Source organism: Microcebus murinus, chromosome 5 (assembly GCF_040939455.1).
Source record: "Microcebus murinus isolate Inina chromosome 5, M.murinus_Inina_mat1.0, whole genome shotgun sequence".
Taxonomy (NCBI): domain Eukaryota; kingdom Metazoa; phylum Chordata; class Mammalia; order Primates; family Cheirogaleidae; genus Microcebus; species Microcebus murinus.
Window position 1 is genome coordinate 57488516 of NC_134108.1, and position 22004 is coordinate 57510519.

Sequence of the window (22004 nt, forward strand, 5' to 3'; positions counted from 1 at the left end):
GGAATATTTAAATAGCTCTTAGAAAATGTTATTCTATTTTCTAGTTAAATTATCTGATCTGTTTAATAGTGTAATCTGGAATATTTTTTCACAGACTAACATGTAAAAGTCAATAAACAGACCCTTGCCACTTGTGTGAAGTGGCTATTTAACCATGAAATAAACTACTTTTATTGCCATTGCCCTGTGGATATGTTCTTTCTGGCAGTGCTGTCCATATTTGGTGGCTATGCATGGAGAGCCAGGTGGTGCTGAAAAGCATCGCACAGTGAAGCGTGGATATATCTAGGTTTGACATTTGTCATCCCTCACTGCTGAAGGGAAGGGGAAAATCTGTTTTTCCATATGTTTATGCTTTTTTTTTTTGCCTGCAGTTTTGTCCAGATGGTCTTATGAACATTGTTTACTTTGGGATGCTTTCCCAGATGTTTTGAAAACTGATGGATAAATGTGGTATAGATACATAAGTCATTTGCATATCATGGTTTTTAAAATGTCATGTGTTTTTGCAAGATTAAAATATAATTTATTTCTGAGAGTATTTTCCTAAGTGAATAATTTTTGTATATTTTATATAGTTATACTTTATTTCCTTTGATCATTCTGTTTTTATGTTAATAAGCAAAATATTATTGCAACATCTATAAGAATGTTAACTAAAAGAAATACTTTTGAGGAGTCATATTTGTTCCTGCATCTACCCAAATCTGTAGGAATCTTGCCCTACTGTCTTTTGTAATTCTTCTCATTGTACGTAAATAACTGAAGAGAATTTGGGTGGTAAAATGATAATGAGTTAATAATCAGAAGATTATCATTGCAACTCTGGTTAAATCACTTAACCTGTCAGAGACTGAGTTTTATAAATATAAAATCTGAGTTAATAGCCTTGCTTGAAAAGATGGAGTAATGCTTGGATTTAATTGCTCTTCCATTTTATTTTATTTTATTTTTTTTTTGAGACAGAGTCTCGCTTTGTTGTCCAGGCTAGAGTGAGTGCCGTGGCGTCAGCCTAGCTCACAGCAACCTCAAACTCCTGGGCTTGAGTGATCCTTCTGCCTCAGCCTCTCGAGTAGCTGGGACTACAGGCATGCGCCACCATGCCCGGCTAATTTTTTATATATATATCAGTTGGCCAATTAATTTCTTTCTATTTATAGTAGAGACGGGGTCTCGCTCTTGCTCAGGCTGGTTTTGAACTCCTGACCTTGAGCAATCCGCCCGCCTCGGCCTCCCAAGAGCTTAGGATTACAGGCGTGAGCCACAGCGCCCGGCCATGCTCTTCCATTTTAAAATCTCTTAAAAATCATTATGAAAACATCTATTGGCACCAGCTATAATGAAAGTCTGCAACCTTCCTATTCTAGGCTCTAGTTGGAATCTCAGATATAAACAAGAGGCAGACTATTCTGTCTGCAAACCCAGCCAGGATCCATATTGGGGTTCCTATTTACTGTGTAGTGTTTAAGTGCTGACTGGCTTTTTTTGTTTGCTTTTCTATTCACTTGCAGCTTTGAATACTGTCTGGCCTCTTCCCCTTTTTCTTTTTTCCATGCCTGGTCTCTGTACTTCAGTAACCTGCTACATTGATTGTGCTGGTCTTTGCCTCTAAGCTCTAGTGTGGGGTTTATTTCTTATCACTTATTTTAATATCTGGAGGACAGGAAAAGAGACCTATCTTGCTAGTTTTTTTCTGCTTTAACTCAGGGTTAACTCAGGGTTTCTGGAATTGGAAGTTAAAAACAACTCCTTAATACTGAACAACAGATAACCAATAACAACTGGTAATGTTTAAAGAATAAGCAAACATGAATAAAGGCAGAAAAAAACAGTTAAATTTTCCTAATTCCATCATTTTTTCTATTAGTTAACATTCTCTTGTAAGGAAGTTCCTCCCTCTTCTCCCCCCACCCCATTTTAGAAACCTATTATCAATTCATGAGTAATAATCTATTATAGTAATAGAGTAATAATCTATCCTATGAGTAATAATTCTATGAGTAATAATCTATTATAGTACCCTTGTTTGTTTTGATGATTAGGTTGTTCAAGATTGGACCAGTGGGAACCTGTTCAATCCAGTGCCTGTATATTTTGACTTACTTTCATCACTTTTTTTTTTGAGCACTTTCTCATTTTCTGGCACTGCAAAGATGTTATAGGCTCGTTTTGCATCTTTGCTGCCCCACACAGAATCAGCCTATTTTTCAAGGAGTCTTTATTCCTTTTAGTGCGGAATGTATTTAGAAACTAGACCTTTTCTATTAATACTTGTTCTTTTAATGTATTCTTTTTACATCTAATTTAATTCATTTGAATTTTATTCTGTAGTGTAGTATGAGATACGGATCTATATATTAAAATGAATTTAAATCAATTGCTCCAGCAATAAAATATAAAACCAAAGACATTTGTATTTCTTCCACTGATTCAAGGAGACAATCTGATTTAATTATAAATAATATATTTAAATTATGTCAAATGACAGATATTTAATTTTATATTTCATGTCAGTTATGTTTTCTCTAACTCGTAGATGCATTTTCCAGAATCAAGAAACTTCGTGAAGAAAAATGTGAAATAGATAAAATAAAGAAGGGAAGTCTACCGTTTGTAAAGGGGATTACAAATTTAGGAAATACTTGCTTTTTTAATGCAATCATGCAGGTAAGGGTCATCAGAAAAGTTTGTAAAATGTAAAAGATTATTTTAATTTACATGGTTATCGACACATGTAGACTGTCAAATGACTACTAAATGTTACTCCAGAAATTTGTTTTCTTTTCTTTTAGGAACTTTAAACTATCTTTGGCCATTGTCATACATATGCCTTGTTTTCACACAGTACTTCTGATAGACCTTCTGTGTATTTTACTATGACTCTATTAGTAATGGTGACATTTATGAAATATAAAATGTACTCTATTAAATTTTTTAAATATTTTTTTGAAATAGACTTTTTGCTATGTTAGATGAAATTTGAAATTTTAAGGGAGTATTCCATAAAATCAGAGGCATATTACGACTGAATCTGAAGACTTTACTTTTGCTTTCTTTTAGAACTTGACACACACTTACATTCTTACTGAACTGATGAACGAGATCAAAGAAAATAGTACAAATCTCAAGATTTTTCCTTCCTCAGACTCACAGCTGGTGAGTAACAAGTATAACTATTCAGATAATAGCTGTTATTCAGATCTGTCAATTGGGATAGTAATCAGAGGACTTTAAAATATAATTCAAAAGTATTTTATGAAAATAATCAGATTTAAACGTCTGAAATCATCACTTTAAGATATGTTATGGTTCAGACATATCATGGCTCATAATACAAAGATATTGAGGTGGCTTTTAAACAGACATACTGGAAAAAACAAAAGGGATTTGACTTTTGTTGAGCAAAATGCCTTCCCAGAATGCATTTTGTAGTTGCTGGTGACATTTTTTTTAACTTAGCATTTTTATTTTTAAAGGTAGATTAAATGTTAGGGAACATCTAAAAGTGTTTTGAAGCCTGGTTTCATGATAGGTTTTTAAGCTAGTGAGAAAAAAAGAAAGGCAACCCCTGGCATTCAAAGCTGGCCTGGCACCCACAGCTAGGCTGTGTTATTCAAATAATCTAGAATACCAGCTTCAGACTAGGTTTTCTTAAGACTGTGATAAAATGAGGCAAAGCAAGTCCACTTCATAATTTTGTCTAAATACAGACAGAAACAAGATCACCGTACCATCTAGAAAATTCCAAACATCCTCTCTCAGTCAAAATGTGAAACAAATGACTGCTACCTCTTTACCAGTTATAGCTTTATCCTTGTTTTAGTTCCCCTCCCCCCGCAACATACGATTTATTGAGATGCCCAATCATAGAATTACCCCCACTTTCTGATGGCATTTAGAGTAAACCTCTCCTTCCTTAGAACCTCCTTCAAATTACCTAGTGAAGCCCAAATCTTATTAATATATAGGTTCTCTATAACACTCTTTTACCAAGATACTCCACGTTTCTTGGTGTGTGTTCTCCCTCACCCCAGAAGGTAACAAACCTGCCTTTTAACTATAGGTGCGTTCCTGATGGACTTTGGCTGAAGGACACTAACACTAATAATGATGATTTTAGTTAGAAATTGATCCATGCGTGTATGTGTAGCTCATGATCTGGCTTTTGTAAAAAAAAATTCAAAAAGAAGAATTCTAAAAATGCTGATAGCCCAATGTGGTAATCTCAGATTGTTCTTCCCAGGAGACAGCTTTGAAAGACAATGTTGTCATTCCCCCTGCCCCCCAGTTGAAAAGATAGCCTATAAGCACACTTTCTCTTAATTCCCCTTAAAAACTTAATGGTAGATTCCAATGCCCTATTCTAAAGTGTAGTGAGATAGTTAAGACTACTTTACTAAGTAGAAGTTACTGCCTAGTCACTTGAAAAGATTCCGTACTACATGTGATTGGATGTTGAGTTTAAATATTTAACATGTGGAACTGTGTCTCAAGATTACTATATGGCAGTTAGATACTATAATTGATAACTTTAGGTTTGTGTCATTCTAAGAGAGGAATTTTCCATTTTAATTCTTAGGTTTTTAGGACATAAAGTTGGCCTGAGCTGTGAGACTGTCTTTTGAATAGGTCACTACCCTTTGAATCACCAATTTTACTTTGTCCTTTGTCTGTATGCCTTTTCTTACCTTACCGTGCTGGCTTGGACCTCCATTAACATGTTGAATAGAAGTGATGAGAGCAGGCATCCTTGCCTTAATCCCAAAAGTAGGGGGAAAACATGCAGTCTTCCACTGCTATTAAATACCAAGGTAGGTTTTTTCATAAGTGATAGGTGTTCTTTATAAGGTTAAGGACTTCTCTTTTTTTTTTCTCTTTTCTTTTCTTTCCCTTTTTTCTTCCCTCTCTTACTTCCCTCCCTTCCCTCCTTCCTTTCATTTTAAAAGACAAGGTCTCTCTCTGTTGCCCAGGCTGGTCTTGAACTCCTGGCCTCAAGCGATCCTCCTGCTTCAGCCTCCCAAAGTTCTGGGATTATAGGTGTGAGCTACCACTCCCAGTCTGACATTCCCTTTTCTATTCTTAGTTTTCTTATGAATAGATGTTGAATTTTGTCAAATGCTTTTCCTATATCTCTTAAGATGATTATATGGTTTTTCTTCTTTATCCTGTTAATGTGGTAAATTAATTTTTTCAACCTATCTTGTATTCCTATTACAATCCCCAGGTATAATGTATTCTTATATGTTGTTGGATTCAATTTGTTTATATATATATATAAAAACAAATTTATATATATATAAATATATATATATTTATATGTTTACATATATATAAATATATATATTTATATGTTTATATATATATATATCTCAACAATGTACACTGAGAAAGGCATCTTAAAAGAGGAACCTGTTTCAATTTTGTAGAATTCACTAACCTTCCTGTTTCCAGACAGCTTGTTGGCCCAGCCCACTGATCTGGCTCTGGAACATCAGTTCTGTCCTGAATTTCCTGGGTTTCTACCCTTCTGGCCCACCTTACAAAGACTTCCAGGTAGCAGAGCATGCTTGTAATTCCAGCTACTAAGGAGGCTGAGAAGGAGAATCGCTTGAGTCCAGTAGACTAGCCTAAGCAACATAGTGAGATCCTTTCTCAAACATTAAAAAAATAAAAATAAAAACTTGCAAGCCACCAGCCCCCACAAACAATGTGTTGTTTAGCAAACTTCTTATTAAACTTAAATATTCTTGGAAAGGTATATTATGAGTGTATAGCTAGAATTTTCACAAACTGAACACCTGTATAACCCAACATTTTGCTCAAGTAATGGAATGTTCCTAGCATCTGGAAGTCACCTTAGGTTACCTTCCATTTACTACTTCCCTACCCCCAAGGTAGCTACTACCCAGATTTCTAACAGAATAGATTAGTTTTGCCTATTTTAATTCTCTATATTTGGAATCATACAATATGCATTTTTGTGTTTGGCTTCTTTCTATCAACATTATATTTGTGAGTTTCATCCATGTTGCATTCTCAACAAACTTTTGTTTTCAAAGTTTAAGTGTACTTTTTAAAACTATTTTCTCACTTCCTTCTGAAGGGTTTTTACTTTGTCTAAAAATGCTTTAGTTGAGAATAAGGGAACTGCAACTTGGTAGTTGGGCTTTAAAATTGTCTTCGATTTTACTTTTGACCCTTGAGGTAATTTTCAGTTAGCATGACAGAAAACACTTAAATACTTTATTTTTTATGGCAGTTTTAGGTTTGGGGCAAAACAGAAAGCACATTCGATATTCAGAAGCTATGGAAAATTACAGGCTTTCCTTTCTGTGGTTGTAGCCAGATGGTGGATTTTTAAGGATAGTTGGTATGAAATACATATGTAACAAGTATTTCATGAATATAGGAATAAGATACCAGATTTGATAGTTGTCTTAGATGGTAATATTCTTTAATGTCCCAAGAGTATATCTAGGATCTGCTTTTTAGTCATTGTCTCTTAGAAGAGGGGGTTATTGGTGGGGATAACATTTTAGAAAACAAAAGTTGGTGGGGAAAAAAATTGTAGAATTATGTAGGTTAATCTTCATCCAATTTTAGCTCCTTTTGTCAAGCTTTATGTCTCTCCCCTTTAACAGAGGGAGATGGTATACTAATTTTTCACATAACTCCCCATTTTTTATTTTATTAGTAAAATATGCAGGGAAAAGAAAGGTGTGGAGTTTTGCTAGTTAATGTAATTTTGATTATTTGTAGAGATGTATAAATGTCAAGTAGATTAGTAATTTTACTTGTAGGAGAGCACATTAAGGGACAGTTATAAGAACTAAAGACTGGGTAAGTGTTAAAAGATTGCAAAAAAAAGAAAAAAAAGAACTAAAGACTGGTGATTTCACTCGAGCTAATAGTTTTTTTTTTTTAAGGCAGAGAATATTAAAATAACTGTTTTTCAAGGCAAGGCATATAATTCTTGTATATTCATTTTATTAATAAAAAAATGAAATTTCTTAATACACTTGAGGTAATTTAGTTGCAAAGTATTACTCTTAGATTTTTAATATTTTATTGTAAAATTGTGTATTTCTGACATAGAATTGATCTTGTTTTTAAAGGACCCATTAGTGGTGGAACTTTCAAGCCCTGGACCACTGACCTCAGCCTTGTTCCTGTTTCTTCACAGCATGAAGGGGAGTGAAAAAGGACCACTTTCTCCTAAAGTTCTTTTTAATCAGCTTTGTCAGAAGTGGGTGCATCTACACTTTTAATATAAATAATCATGAGTTACAAAATGTACTCATCACTTAACTTGAATAGTTTCACTCTTACTATAACTTTGCCATTGTTGCCTAGAGCAGGGATCCTCAAACTTTTTAAACAGGGGGCCAGTTCACTGTCCCTCAGACCGTTGGAAGGCCGGACTATAGTTTAAAAAAACTATGAACAAATTCCTGTGCACACTGCACATATCTTATTTTGAAGTAAAAAAAACAAATGGGCCATAGTTTGAGGATGCCTGGCCTAGAGTATCAAGAGAAAGAACTAACATTTCTTAGTTGCAGCTCTGTGCTTTATGAAATTATATCTCTTAATCCTCTGAAGAAGTGATCATTCATCCCCATGCCACATATAAGGAATTTTGTTTTGTTTTCCAAATATGTTGAATTTATTTGGGAATCAGCAGAGAAGATTATAACAAGACTTTAAAATCTCATTTTAATTTAAACTAGTTCTCTGTGCCATGATATTTTAAATGTAGTTCAAAATATAGATGGTTTAGTGTATGTTTCATTTGGCTGGCAAATGCTGTTTCTTCAGAGCCTGAAGACCAAAAATCCTGTGAAAAAGTCTCAGAGACATGAGTGCCTCATAGAGTTAAAAAGTTTTTAGGACATTATATGCTTTAGAAATTTGTTTCTGACTCTGCCAAAAGTAACTTTGTTTTGTATAATTTTCTTTTTGGTTTTATAAAGATTTATAAAAAAAAATTTAAATTATTAAAATAGTAGCATTCATAGATAAAAATTCAAACTCTTTTCTACCCTCACTCCTCAGAAGTAGTTATTACCTGTTTCTTACTCTTCTCAAAAGTGATTGTGCATATAGACATAAAAGCAAGTTGTTTGCAACATGCTTGTTTTGGTTAACATATCTTTATACATCTTTCTATAATAATACATGTGGATATAACTTACTCATTTTGTGTGTATCATACTTGTGGGAGTGCATCTATAGGATAAATTCTTGTGAGTATGCTAACTGGACCAAACATTATTTGAAAAGTTTTAAAACTGTATTCTCTTTTGTTTTATTGTGTTTACTTTTAAGAGAAATATATTAAGAAAAGTAATTTTAAAATTTGTATAAAGATTTAAGCCATATATATTTGGGTTTATTTATGCACCCTATGCTGTTGTATTGATTTATATGTCTATATCCCAAATTCTATACTGTCTTGATTACTGTAGCTTTATGGTAAGTCTTGCAATTGGATAGTGTGAATCTTCAAATTTTGGTCTTCTTTTTCAAACTATTCTAGGTCCTTTGCTTTTTTAAGATTAATTTTAGAATCACGTTGTCAACTGGAATTGTGTTGAATGTGTAGATCAATTTGAGGAGAATTGATATCTTGAAATGTTGACTCTTCCAATGCATGATTATATCTTTTCACTTAACTAGGCCTTTGATTTTTCTCATCAGGGTTTTATAGTTTTCAGAATACAAATCCTGCATATATTTTATTAGGGTTATTTTTTTAAGAATTTCATGTTTTTAATGATATTTATCATAAATGATATACTTAAAAAAATTCAATTTCCAGTTGTATGTTACTAATATATACAATTGATTTTGTATATTGACATTGTTTCTTGCTACCTTGCTCAACTCATTTACTAGTTTTAGTAGCTTGATGTAGATTCTTTGAGATTTCCTATGTAGACAGAGTCATTGACAAATGAAGACTGTTTTATTCCTTTCCAGTCTGTAACCTTTTATATCTTTTTTTTACCTTATAGCACTGGCAAGGACCTCCAACACAATGTTAGAATTGTGAAGTGGGTGTACTTTGCCTTATTCCTGATATTAGGGGGAGACCATTCAGTCTTTCACACATAAGTAGGAAAAAATAACTGTAGGTTTTACTTAGATACCTATTATCGGATTTAAGAAATTCCCATTTATTCTTAGTTTCTTCTGAGAGTTCCTATCAAGAATAAGTATTAAAATTTTTTTTGAGACAGAGTATTGCTCAAACTCCCAGTCTAGAGTGCAGTGGCATCATCATAGTTCACTGCAACCTCAAACTCCTGGGCTCAAGGGGATCCTCTTGCCTCAGCCTCCCGAGTAGCTGGTTACTATAGGCATGCACCACCAAGCCCAGCTAAATTTTCTACTTTTTGTAGAGATGGGGTCTTGCTGTTATGAGGCTGTTCTTGAACTCCTGACCTCAAGTTATCCTCCCACCTCAGCCTCTCAGAGTGTTAGGATTATAGGTGTGAGCCACTACACCTGGCCTTTATCCTTTAAGTTTGAAGTCTCCTTTGATATTACCATGTTTCCCCGAAAATAAGACCTGCCCATAAAATGAGCCCTAGCAGGATTTCTAAGCATTTGCACAATATAAGCCCTGCCCTGAAAATGAGACCTAGTGATGGGTGTGGCTAAGCAGCATATCTGCACAACCCATGTGGTAAAAAAGATGAGCAGCCCTTCTCATCTGCCCCATCGTGACAGCTACTATCCCAGAGGTGACCAGAAAGGTGCGGGCAGCCCCACCAACAAGGTCAACTCCCTCTGTCAGGTCCAGGCCATCCTTGTGCATGCTGCAAGCTGAGGCTTTGATGGGAAAGTTGCCTCAGTGAAGTGAGACCCCATCTCTACTAAAAGAATAGAAATTAATTGGGCAACTAAAAATATATGTAGAAAAAATTAGCCGGGCGTGGTGGCACATGTCTGTAAACCCAACTACTTGAAAGACTGAGGCAGAAGGATCGCTTGAGCCCAGGAGTTTGAGGTTGCTGTGAGCTAGGCTGATGCCACGGCACTCTAGCCTGAGCAACAGAGTGAGACTCTGTCTCAAATAAATAAATAAATTACAGAAAATCTAATTGCCAAATCCTTAAAAGAAATATATTCACAGATATATCAGTTTATAGTCATATATTTTAATATAAATACTGTCTTGGCTTTTGGTTATTTAAGGTAGGAAAATATTAAACCATAGTGGCTTGGGATGAATACTGCTGTTTTTGCTAGCGTTATGACTTTGCAAATTATTTAAATAATCCCCCTGAGCCCTCATATAAGTTTGAGAAAGTAACACACCCCAACAAAGTTGTTTGAGGATTATGTGACTTATCATATATAAAACTAGTACTACTGTGCTTGATGTATAGTAGTTGCTTAATAAATGATAACAATATTGTTCTCAGTGCACACTTAAGATCACATCCTAGTTTTAACAGTAGTTACATTTTGCCTTTCTACTTAGTTGAAAAAGTAATAAATTGAATTTTTGACTCAATGTTATTTCAAAGTGATTTTATGTAAGTGTATTATATTGAAGTATATATATGAACCATGGAATGATTATTTTTTTCTTTTTTGTTTTTAAATCATAGGGCACCTCGATTTAAAGATTTACAACAACAGGACAGTCAGGAACTTCTTCATTATCTGTTGGATGCAGTAAGGACAGAAGAAACAAAGGTTAGGTTTCTTTGTTTATCACATTCTCTTTTTTAAGAAGAGGATACAAAACAGAAGGAATTTATTTCTACTATTATTTTAAAGTACAGTTAAGAAGTAATTTGATTTGGGAGGATTAAATGTGTATGTTTTTCTGACTTCTATAAGATTGTTTTTTAATCCTTTTACTATAGGCCTGTTGTCCTTTATTAGTTAATGCTCTTTGACTATAAATAAAATAATTCAAACTAGCCTAATTAAAAGGGAATCCTAAATATCCTGAATGTAAAAAGCAAAACAAACAAAACCAGGGGAAAAAATCTGGGTGCAGGGAGGTATATCTGGGGATATAAAGGCAGGAAACCTGTCAGAAATCCAGAAAATACTGTTATTTTCCTAGCTTCTCTACCTCTGTAGATATTCTTCATTTATCTCTGTGCAGGCTGAGTAGTTTCTCCACTTATCTGTGAATAGTAGTACATGACTGCCATAATTTGCACGTTGCAATTCCCCATATATAAAAATTAAACTGGCTGTTTGTGATTCCCAATCCTAAATTCCTAGTAGAGAGGAACTTCATAGTCCTATGTTGGATTAGGATCCACTCAGGGATCAGTAACTTGTGGCTAGGAGAGTGGAGTCCCAGCCTCGTGGATCAGGAAAGAAGGAATAGCTTGTAGACTGGATAGATTCCCCAGTGATCATTGCAGTCCTATAGTTTAATTGATTGGCTGTTTCTTGGCTTTAATAGCAAATTCGTTAAATTCAACTTCTTTTGGGGGACAGGGTTCTAAGCAAATAGGATTATCAGAGAAAATCCAAGATATCAAAGGTCAAATACACAGCACATATCCTCCATTTTCCCCCTTTCTCACTCATAGCAGACATCACTAATCATTCATAACAGTGGTGGTGAGTCTGGATTCAGCCTCAGAAGTTTTCTGTGAGCATAGCACTGTGGGCAGCCTCTGTCAATCATAATTGGTATGATAGGTGAAAACCTGTTTTTTATTCAAGGCAAATACACTTCTTAATCTATATGGTAGTAGGTAATAAAGCAGCCAAATAGTAAGTGAAGTGCTTGTATGCTTGTGATAGGTGGTGTTAGTCAAGGTGAACCCGCTTTTCTTTTCCTTTTTTTTTTCCTTCTTTGTTTGAATTGTAACATTGCAGTGTCTCTACTCCTAATGGCCAGTTTTCAGTGAAGAGAAAGTTAGGGTTCTTATATTTTCTTATAACTTATCTTAAAAAAGAAAGATTAAGTTAATTATTATACTTCCTCCTCCTACAAAGGTGTGTGTTATAATCCCCTCCTTTAATTGGCTGTTTATTGAACTTTGTATTAAATTGATTGAATTCAGCTTTTGGAAGTATCACTCCCTTTCTGCCACATCTCTACTTTTATGTATTTTGATCATGAACCCTACCACCTTCTATTTAGATGTATGTCATTATCTGTCACCTTTCTTAGACTGTGATCTCCTTGAGGAATGGTACTGTTTATTATCTCTTGCCCATTTACCTTGTACATAATAGGTGTTCTGAGAATGTTTGTTGAATGCATTGTCTGTGCTTAACCTTAAATACAGCTGCTTTTGAGAATTTGAATTGGAAAGAAACAAAATAATTAGTCTCTAAAATAAGTTATACTAGCTAGTTTCTTGGGGATTGACGTTATTTTAAATATGCTGTAATGTGAATAAACTGAGAAATTGGCAGGATAATAAATACCGCACTATGTTTTTACCTGTAATGTTTTGTTTTAAAAGAATCAATTAAGAGACTCATAATTAGTTTTTGAGATATTAACATAATTACCCTGAGCTTATATTTCATCACATTTTCTTAGAGCTGGGAACTGATACTAAGAGTGAAAGTTCAAACTCAAGTCTTTCTGACTCCCAAACTTAAAATCTTTCTAATTCTATACAATACTACTTATTAAAGTTTAGTTTTAATGCATGATTATCCATGATCAGTATAAATAATGTTTTTAAGCCTGCTATTTAAAATCTAACTATAATTATTTCATTATTTGGAAAAGTATTAAATCTGATTCAATAACTGGTATATTGATATTCTTGTTGAGTGGGTAGATACATGATGGCAAGGGTGGAGAGAGATTACTTTTTTTAAAAAAAGAAAAATTAGTCAAGTGCCATAGTGAGAAGAGGAGGAAAGAGTAACAGGGATTTCAATCTGTAACTGACTTCCAATCGATCGAGATAATTCACTATGGTTACACCAGCAGAAATTTGCTGTTTATGTTATGAATAGTAACTGCAAATGTGATGGCTCTGAGCCTACAGATGATATGAGTTACTTTAAGATGAACTCAGACCATCAATTGCTAGAATGATTTTTCCCCTGTGATTCACAGGAATATGTTTACTACAGAGTAGTCATGTATCATTAAATGGAATTAAAAATATGTGAATGGAATTAAGTAATGAAAATTGATTAAAAATTACCTCTTTGCATTGTTTTCCTCTGTTGCTACTACAAGTAAAACAATAAAATCTATTCCTATCACTTTTTTTTTCTGTTTCACTTCTATGATTTGTTGGCAATCTTTGTTGCAATTAAATTATTCTTTGGTCATAATGGTGCAATGGGATGCATGGTATCTTAAATACTCAGGCAGTACAGCAGGATACATTGGCTTTGAAAGTTCTTATCTTCCACTATTTGAGGGCTTTAGATGGTATAGCAAAATTAAAATGTCAAGTCTGTGGATCTATTCAGTCTTGTAGGCAAGGACAGTCATGGCAGTCAGTTACAGTGAGTATCTGGGCAGGAGCTGCATTGTCTGGCCTGGGAACTCCACAGCTGTTAACCGTGCTACCGTTGTGGTGTGTCACTGCCATGTGTTTTTTGATTGAAAAAAGGCTACAGTGTTATGTCTGCCACCAGAATCTTTTAGTAATGATTAAAAATTACTGACCTCCTTTCATATTGTTTCACTGAAGTCTTTTTATGACTATAAAGTCGAGGAATATACTCTATCTGAATACAGTGCTAAAGGTATCATTTGTGCAGAAATTGTGAAATGTTCATGTACCAAATGAAATCAAATTTACTGGAAGTTCTTTTATTTTTTTATTTTTTTTGTTTTTTTGTTTTTTTTTTTTCGACAGGATTTTGCATGCCGATGGAAGTTCTTTTATAGGCAGTCTTTTCAACTTACAAATTTTTTTCCTTATGATTTGAGCTGTCATTAAATTAATACTATATATTTATCTTAAATATATATCATTTTTATTCATTGTTGAATAGGATTATTTTAAAGGCAATATCTCAGCTAACTTAAACTGTACATTATTTGAATTCTTATTTTTGAGAGAAGTTTAAGATAAAGATTTGAAATAGTTTCATCTTGATACTGCTAATTGAGTAATGGGCTACAGTTGTTAGCAGCTCCCCAGCTGAAGTGTTTTTCTTTTAACCTAAATGGTTCAAAGCCCAACACCTAACAATGAGAAGTTGTATGTGAATCTAAACTCATTTGTTTTATTCAACTTGATGAATTACCTATTAATTAACTCTTAAACTATTTAGAGCAGAGAATATAAATTCAAGGTTGGAAAACAAAAATCTAATATTTAAAATTTAATAATTAAAACAATTTTATTGCTTATATTCTTTTAAAGTGTGATATCGTAGCTTTTTAGATTCTTTGAAAGAGTATATCACATTTCAGAATATAGCAAGGCTCATTAAATCATCTAAAAATCATGTCTGAATTAGTAAAATGTTTGTGTAGAATAAATTTACTGACTTCCAGGCTGAGTTAGAGATCATTATCTTTAGTAACTTGAAGGGTTGTTCATAGTTATATGAAATATTTAAAGATGAAATTGGTATTTATTGGAATTTTTTACTTAAGTTCATTAAATATTTCTTGCACATGGAATTTATACCATTCTATTTTGCTTATTTTGTTCAATAAATTCTTTTTTCAAGGTGTAAGAGTCAACTTTAGATAATGTCTGAATTATATCAAGTTTCACATTGAGTCTGAATTAGAGGTTATTTCAATTTTTAATAGGTTCGGGGAAACAATTTTTGGTTTTTGATTTCCTTAGCATATATTTCAGGACAGTGCAATGTGGTATGATTTGTTTACTTTTACATCCTACTTTTAAATATTTAAGTGTTTTGAATCTTGCATAAACTTTTAAAATATACTTGAAGAGAATAATGAGCAGTTATAGGAAATATAATGTGTTAATCATAGACCAGTTAATAAATGAAACTCAGTTTCACAATTGTGGAGGGTGTTAAAAACTTATGAAACATATATCATACACAGAAGAACATATATTAATATATGTTCACAGTTTAAAGCATAATGAGAAAAATGATTTACCATTACTACTCCTCCCTGTCACCACTCCTCGAGTTAAAAAGAGAATATTATTAGTACCTGAGAAGCTACTGTTCTTTTTTAAACAGCTCTTCATCACAGGTAACCATTATTTTGACTTTTACATATTTCATTGCTTTTTCTCATGTTTTTAGAGATACCTATGCATGTTTAAATAATAAATTTAGTTTCATAAAACTAGGTAGCAGTCACGGTACTGTCATTATTGGCTGAAGGCTTCTAAAGAAGTTAAGCTGAGAGAGTCTAAGGAACATAGTAATATAGCCTGGCATTGCCTTACCTACCAGAGTTTACAAGAGCTCTTTCTGTGGAGGTCAGTGGGCAAGATCATGACAGTGTTCTCAGCCAGGCTTGCCTCAAAGCATCTGGTGGGTATAGGAGAGGTACAGGAGAGACCAGCTCTTTTAAAAGGTTACAGGCTGCTTTGTATTTTCTCCTTCTGAGTTTGTCATGTCCTACCTCATAGCTCTCAGGAGTAGGACAAAGCAGAACAATTCTGAGTGGTAGTGTGTGTCCTCTGCTGATCCAGGCAGCAGGGCATGGAGAGGAGAACAAGAACATTAGCAGCTTATTCTCCATATATTCTGTTCTCAAATTAAAAACATAGTAAAATGGCAGAGGGGATCTGGGTGTTGACAATATGTCTGACTCATAAATCTCACTGCTCCAATCTGGATTGGTACCTCCCAGAGCTGATACACAAGTGCCACTCTGGAATTCCTCCTAACCGTGCTGCTGGGAGTTCCCTTTGTCTCCCTGCTATTGCTTGTATCCCATGTTGTTGTCTTTCTTGGTTTATACTCTCTGTGCGTTTGTATTTAACAACTTTTTATGACTTTGGGATATTGAGTTGTAGTTAAAAAGATATTCCCACTTCAAGGTTATAAAGGAATTTCCTTATATTTTATTCTAGTACATGTATGATTCATTTTTAGGTTTAAACCCTTGATCCATTTGGAATTTGCCTTATTCCCAGGATATTTTTTTATTCTCATGTAGCTATACTATACATATCCTATTTGTATAGTGTATTTTCCCTGCACCCTAATTATACTAAATTTTCATATGTATTTGGGTGGTTTTCTGAAATTCTCTTTGGTTCTTTTGTCTGTTTGGGTATCAGGATTACACTTTAAATTATTAATACAAGGGTTTAATGAATTTTAATAAATTTAATAGGACCAGTCACCCCTCTACTTTCCCCTAGTAGAGTTTTCATTGCTGTTCTTATTTTTCCATATGTATCTAGTTCAGAATTGATCTCTCCTTTCACCTCCCTTAAAAAAACCAAAACAACAAACTGTTGGTATTTTTACTGGGATTATATTAAATTTATAAATTTTGGGGGAAGATTGAAATGTATGTAATGCCAGGACCTACCAAAAAACATGGTATGTCTTTCCATTTGACAAGTTTTCTTTTGTGTCTTTGAGTAATTTTTTAAAGTTTTCCTCATTTAGATCTTAAATATTTAAGCTTACTCCTAGGTATTTTTTTTTTTTTAGTTACTCTTATAAATGGTATGTTTTTGGCTAGGCCAGGTGGCTCATCCCTGTAATCCTAGCACTCTGGGAGGCCGAGGCAGGAGGATTGCTTGAGCTCAGGAGTTCGAGACCAGCCTGAGCAAGAGTGAGACCCTGTCTCTACTAAAAATAGACAAATTAGCCGGGCATACTGACTTGAGCTGATAGTCCCAGCTAGTCGAGAGGCTGAGGCAGGGGGATTGCTTGAGCCCAGGAATTGGAGGCTGCAGTGAGCTATGACAATGGCGTTGCACTCTACCCAGGGTGACAGAGTGAGACTGTCTTAAACAAAAAAAAAAAAAGAAAGAAATTGAACCCCTATTCTCACTACCCTCTTTCATTAAATAAATAAATAGTATATTTTCTTCTGTGTCTTCTAACTGGTTTTGTGTATATGAACACTATTGACTTCATATTTATATTATAGTTTTTCATTTGTTGGTTTTATTGGCTGTTCCAGGTAAATAGATCATCTAAAAATAATCTTATTTTTTTTGTCATTTTGTCATTTATACCTCTGAAGTTTGTTTTTCCTTCCAAATGCATCGACTAGAACTCTGTTACGATGGTAGACAATTGTAGTGGATGGGGATATCAAGAGATTTGATCTTATAATTTTTCCCTTAAATCTGTTAATATGATGGCTTATATTAATAGATTTCCTAATATTCCTGCATTATTAGACTAAAAGCTACTTGGTCATGGTGTACTTTTAATACACTGCTGTATTCTGGTATTTTATTTAAAATTTTTTCATAAGTGATATTGGTGTGTGCTATGTGCAGTGCACTGTTAGCGTTTTTTGTTGTTTTTGTTTTTTTAATATCCCAATGTGATTCTGGGATTTTAGGTTTTTTGTTTTTTTTTTGAGACAGAGTCTCGCTTTGTTGCCTAGGCTAGAGTGAGTGCCGTGGCATCAGCCTAGCTCACAGCAACCTCAAACTCCTGGCTCAAGCAATCCTCCTGCCTCAGTCTCCCAAGTAGCTGGGACTACAGGCATGCGCCACCATGCCCAGCTAATTTTTTCTATATATATTAGTTGGCCAATTAATTTCTTTCTATTTATAGTAGAGACGGGGTCTCGCTCTTGCTCTGGCTGGTTTCGAACTCCTGACCTCGAGCAATCCGCCCGCCTCGGCCTCCCAGAGAGCTAGGATTACAGGCGTGAGCCACCGCGCCCGGCTGGATTTTAGGTTTTTTAAATCAGTATTATACTTCATGACAATAATTTGGAAGTTTCCCTTTTTCTATGCCCTGGAACGTAAGTTTGGTGGCATTCCTCTGTGAAATCACTAGGGGCTGGAGCTTTTTATAAGCTGTGCTATTTAACAACGTTCTCTTTTCCCTATAATAATTGGAACATTTTCTTCTGGGGTTAATTTTAATAATTGTATTTCTCTGGAAAATTATCAGTAGTTACATGAGAGTTTAACAAAGTAGTCTATCATGGTTATAGATAATTTCTTTCTTAGTGGTTTCTCTTATTTCTTAGGTATGATATTATGCTTTTTATCCTAATCTTAAAATTAGCTAATAGTTTTATTTATCCCCTACAAGAAGAATCAGCTTTTGATTCATTTATTCTTTCTTCTACTTTTGTCTTCATTAACCCTTCTACTTTTATTCAGTTTTGATGTCCTTTTTCTAAATGTATAAGTTGGCTGCTTAATCTATTTGTTTTTATTCTTTTCAATGGATTTACATATTTAAGACTATGAAATTTCTTCTGAACATTGGGAACTATCTTGGATTCTTATATGTTGTGCTTTTTATTATTCTCTAGGAAGTCTACAATTTGAGTTTAGTTTCTCTTTGACATAATTTTTGTTGTTGTTTTTAATAGAGATGAGGCCTTACTGTGTTGCCCAGGCTGGAGTGCAATGGCTATGCACAGGCATGGTCATAGCACACTGCAGCCTTGAACTCTCAGCCTGAGCAGTCCTCCTGCCTCAGTCTCCTGAGTACTGAGGATTTACAGGCTGGATCTACAGGTATACACCACCATGCTAGGCTCTTTGACAATTTAACAACAGAATCATGTACCGTTTTTTTTTTTATTATTTTTATTGTATTTTTAAAAATTTTTTATTCTCTTTTTTTTTGCTCAGTCAGTAAAGTCATGTACCATTTTTACACCAGAAAGTCTAGTTCAGACAATAGTTTTACATATTAAAACCTGTGATCATGACTTTAAACAATATCTTTTGAAAGATAATTAACAAGATTCCCCCTCACCCTACTATTACAGTGTGAATTAGAGAGGCTAAAATTCATCCACTAATTAGGGGCCCCATACTGTAAAAGATGATCATTTATTAACTTAAATAAGTTTTTATTATTAGAATATGTAGTAGTAGTTCATTCTGAAAGTTTTCTGAGATTGAGTCTTTCCTAAAACATACACAAGAGATCCAGAAATATAAACTTTGTTATTTACTAAGAGCTGCCGAAGACATAATTATTATTGATAACTAAGTTCAAATAAAACCATAATTAATATTTAGGGGAATTCTTCTCACAATGTGTATTGATCTGGACTTTAGTCATATGTATATATAAATAAAATAATCTATATGGAGGTCATAGTGACCATCTTGATGGTTTCTTATATATGAAGAAAGCCTTAATATTTAAAAAATTTGATATGATTACTTTTTGTCCTGATTAAGGAATGTCATGTTAACGGGATGTGTGAGCCCATGCCTGTTATCCCAGTGAATTGGATGGCTGAGGTGGGAGGATTGCTTAAGCCCAGGAGTTCAAGACCAGCCTAGGCAATATAGCTAGTCTCTGTCTCTAAAAAAAACAAAACAACAAAAGTGTTTTTTAAATTAGCTGAGCATGGTGTGCCACACCTATAGTTCCAGCTACTCCAGAGGCTGAGGCAAGAAGATTGCTTGAGCCCAGAAGTTGGAGACTGCAGTGAGCTATGATTGTGCTACTGCACTATAATGTGGGTGACAGAGGGAGGCTCTATCTTTTAAAGAAAAAAAAAAGTCATTTTTGAGAGTTGGGAGAGAGGGAACATATGGCTGCTTGCTTTTTGTAGACTGAATGATAAAAATACTTTAAACTCAAGAGAGAACCTAAACATAGGAATTTTGTACCTTACTTGGGAGGATTTGGCATTAGAGAGTTGTTCATTCATGGAATTTTAGAACTGGAAGAAAGGACATATTTTTTTAATTCAGTCATTTTATTTTCAGACTAGGGAGCTGATATCCACAGTCTACCTTGCTGTTTGAAAGTCCTTTTACTGAGAGCATGAGGCCTGAGTTAACTATTATTAGACCAGATTCTGTTAACTTTGTCTTACAGAGAATACAAGCTAGCATTCTAAAAGCATTTAACAACCCAACTACTAAAACTGCTGATGATGAAACTAGAAAGAAAGTTAAAGGTATGTTGACTCTTTAACTGTTAGAACTTTTTTCTAGAAGAAAATGTTAAAAGTTTATTTTGGGTGGGGGGGAGAACTGAGCATTATGTGAACTAATCCTCTAAAGTAGCATTTTAAAAAAGAGGGTGTACTTACTCCAGTGTCTGCAAGATACTCTGTGGGAGATAGAAGATGTTAGAATGTATGATAGAAGATGTTAGAATGTATCCATGTGAATTTATAAAAATCAAACTAATATCAAATTTACAGATTGATACTGTTGCCCATTATTATGTGAGACTTTCTAAGGGAGACTTAAAAGGTGGTTGCAAGTAGCAACCTCACTTGAAAGTTCACATTTGTCATATTATGTCATTTTGGAGTTGACTTGTGTTTGGATAAGTGGATTTATGGATGTTATCTAGTGCTCCAAAGAAATCATTTATTGAAGAGAGTACTGAGTCAAGCCTAAGTGCAAATTTGCCTACTCCTAGTGTTTGCTCGTCATCAGTCAAAATATGATGCAAAACAATGATTGATCAAAGCTAATTATTTACAGTTATCAATACTACAGTGTGGGTTTGTGTCCTATGATATTAGCAATTTACTTTGTCTTAAGTGTATATTCTGCCTTGAGATATTAACTAAAGTTAGCATGAAGTCATTTTTAGAAGACATTTAAAAATATTATTTGTATTTTATTTTCTCTTTTCTCACTTCTATTTTTTATAGTTTTATAATATACATACTACATGTATATAATTTATAAACAAACATGCATACATTGTTATTGTGTACTCTAAAACTGTATTATAGTTAATAAGGGTTCAAGGTTTATAAAAATGTAATCTCAAGCATGCTTTGTTCTTTTATGTTGAGATAGTGCCATCTAGTGCATATTTAAAATAACAGCCCAGTTTTTCTTTCCTCTCTGGTTTTGTAATCTTTTCTATTTTCAGTCTCTTGCAGAATTTTTCTTAATGAAACATCTTAATTTACCATGGTATTTCTAAATAATTATTGTAATTAATGTTTCTTGATATGTTCAGAAATGTCTGCTCCGTTATTCAGTGCTTCAAGTAATGTTTTAAATAATTTTAAATATTATTTATATGAAACTTGAAGGTAGAAGCCCAAAAAAGACAGAACTTTGAAAGAGGGGTGAATAGGTTTGTTAATATATTATACTTTCTTCTGCATGGTTTATGATGGAAATTTTCAAATTTTTATTAGAATAGTATAATGCAGTCCCTTGTACCTATCACCCAGCTGAAACTACATTTATGTGTTTAAACTATTTTCTCCCAACCCCAGATTATTTTAGAGCAAATCATAGGCATAGTTTTCTTTGATTGTAAGTATTTCCTGAGCAGAATACTTTTAACTTGTAAAAATATAATCAAGTTCTTAACTGAGTTCTTAACTGCCTGTGTTAATTCCTTACACTATGCTTGTTTACATGTCTTTTATTACTGTTATTTTCATAGCCATGGTCCTAGTACCTGTAGTCCTGAAAGCATAATCTCCTTTCCCAATCTTCTGTCTTCTAAGTTAGACACAAGGCTTTCAGAGGTTTAATGGGAGCAGTTGAGGTGTAGTATGAATAGTGGTTATTGCTCTATTTATTTTGCCTCTTAAATTTAAGAACAGTATGTTTTTCTTGGAAACTACAGTAGTTATGACTGTATGACTACAGTAGTCATATTTCCTCTACAAAATCATAAGGAAAAGGACATTATAACTTACATATAGTAAAATATTAATATATTATTAAATGTGATATAGGATATCTGCCTTATGCAGATATCTTTTGCATAAACAGAAATTAGCCTGTTACACTGTTGGATGGATGGTTGACATGTCTTTTGCATTAAAAAGTATGATTTTTACAGCATATGGAAAAGAAGGTGTGAAAATGAACTTCATAGATCGGATCTTTATTGGTGAATTAACTAGCACGGTCATGTGTGAAGAATGTGCAAATGTAGGTACTTTGGAATTCACTTCAGCATGGAATAGATTACAG

General features: G+C 33.8%; 1 protein-coding gene across 2 annotated transcripts in view; it reads left to right on the forward strand.

The window, feature by feature from the left end:
- Positions 1–22004, forward strand: part of USP45 (ubiquitin specific peptidase 45) — a 224715-nt gene that overhangs the window by 162088 nt on the left and 40623 nt on the right. For both annotated transcript variants that reach the window (XM_012738824.2, XM_076003101.1), the window contains 6 exons: positions 2537–2667; positions 3061–3156; positions 7116–7246; positions 10623–10710; positions 19918–19999; positions 21871–21962. In XM_012738824.2, coding sequence (XP_012594278.2) covers positions 2537–2667; positions 3061–3156; positions 7116–7246; positions 10623–10710; positions 19918–19999; positions 21871–21962 — 620 coding nt within the window. The remainder of the gene's footprint in view (positions 1–2536; positions 2668–3060; positions 3157–7115; positions 7247–10622; positions 10711–19917; positions 20000–21870; positions 21963–22004) is intronic.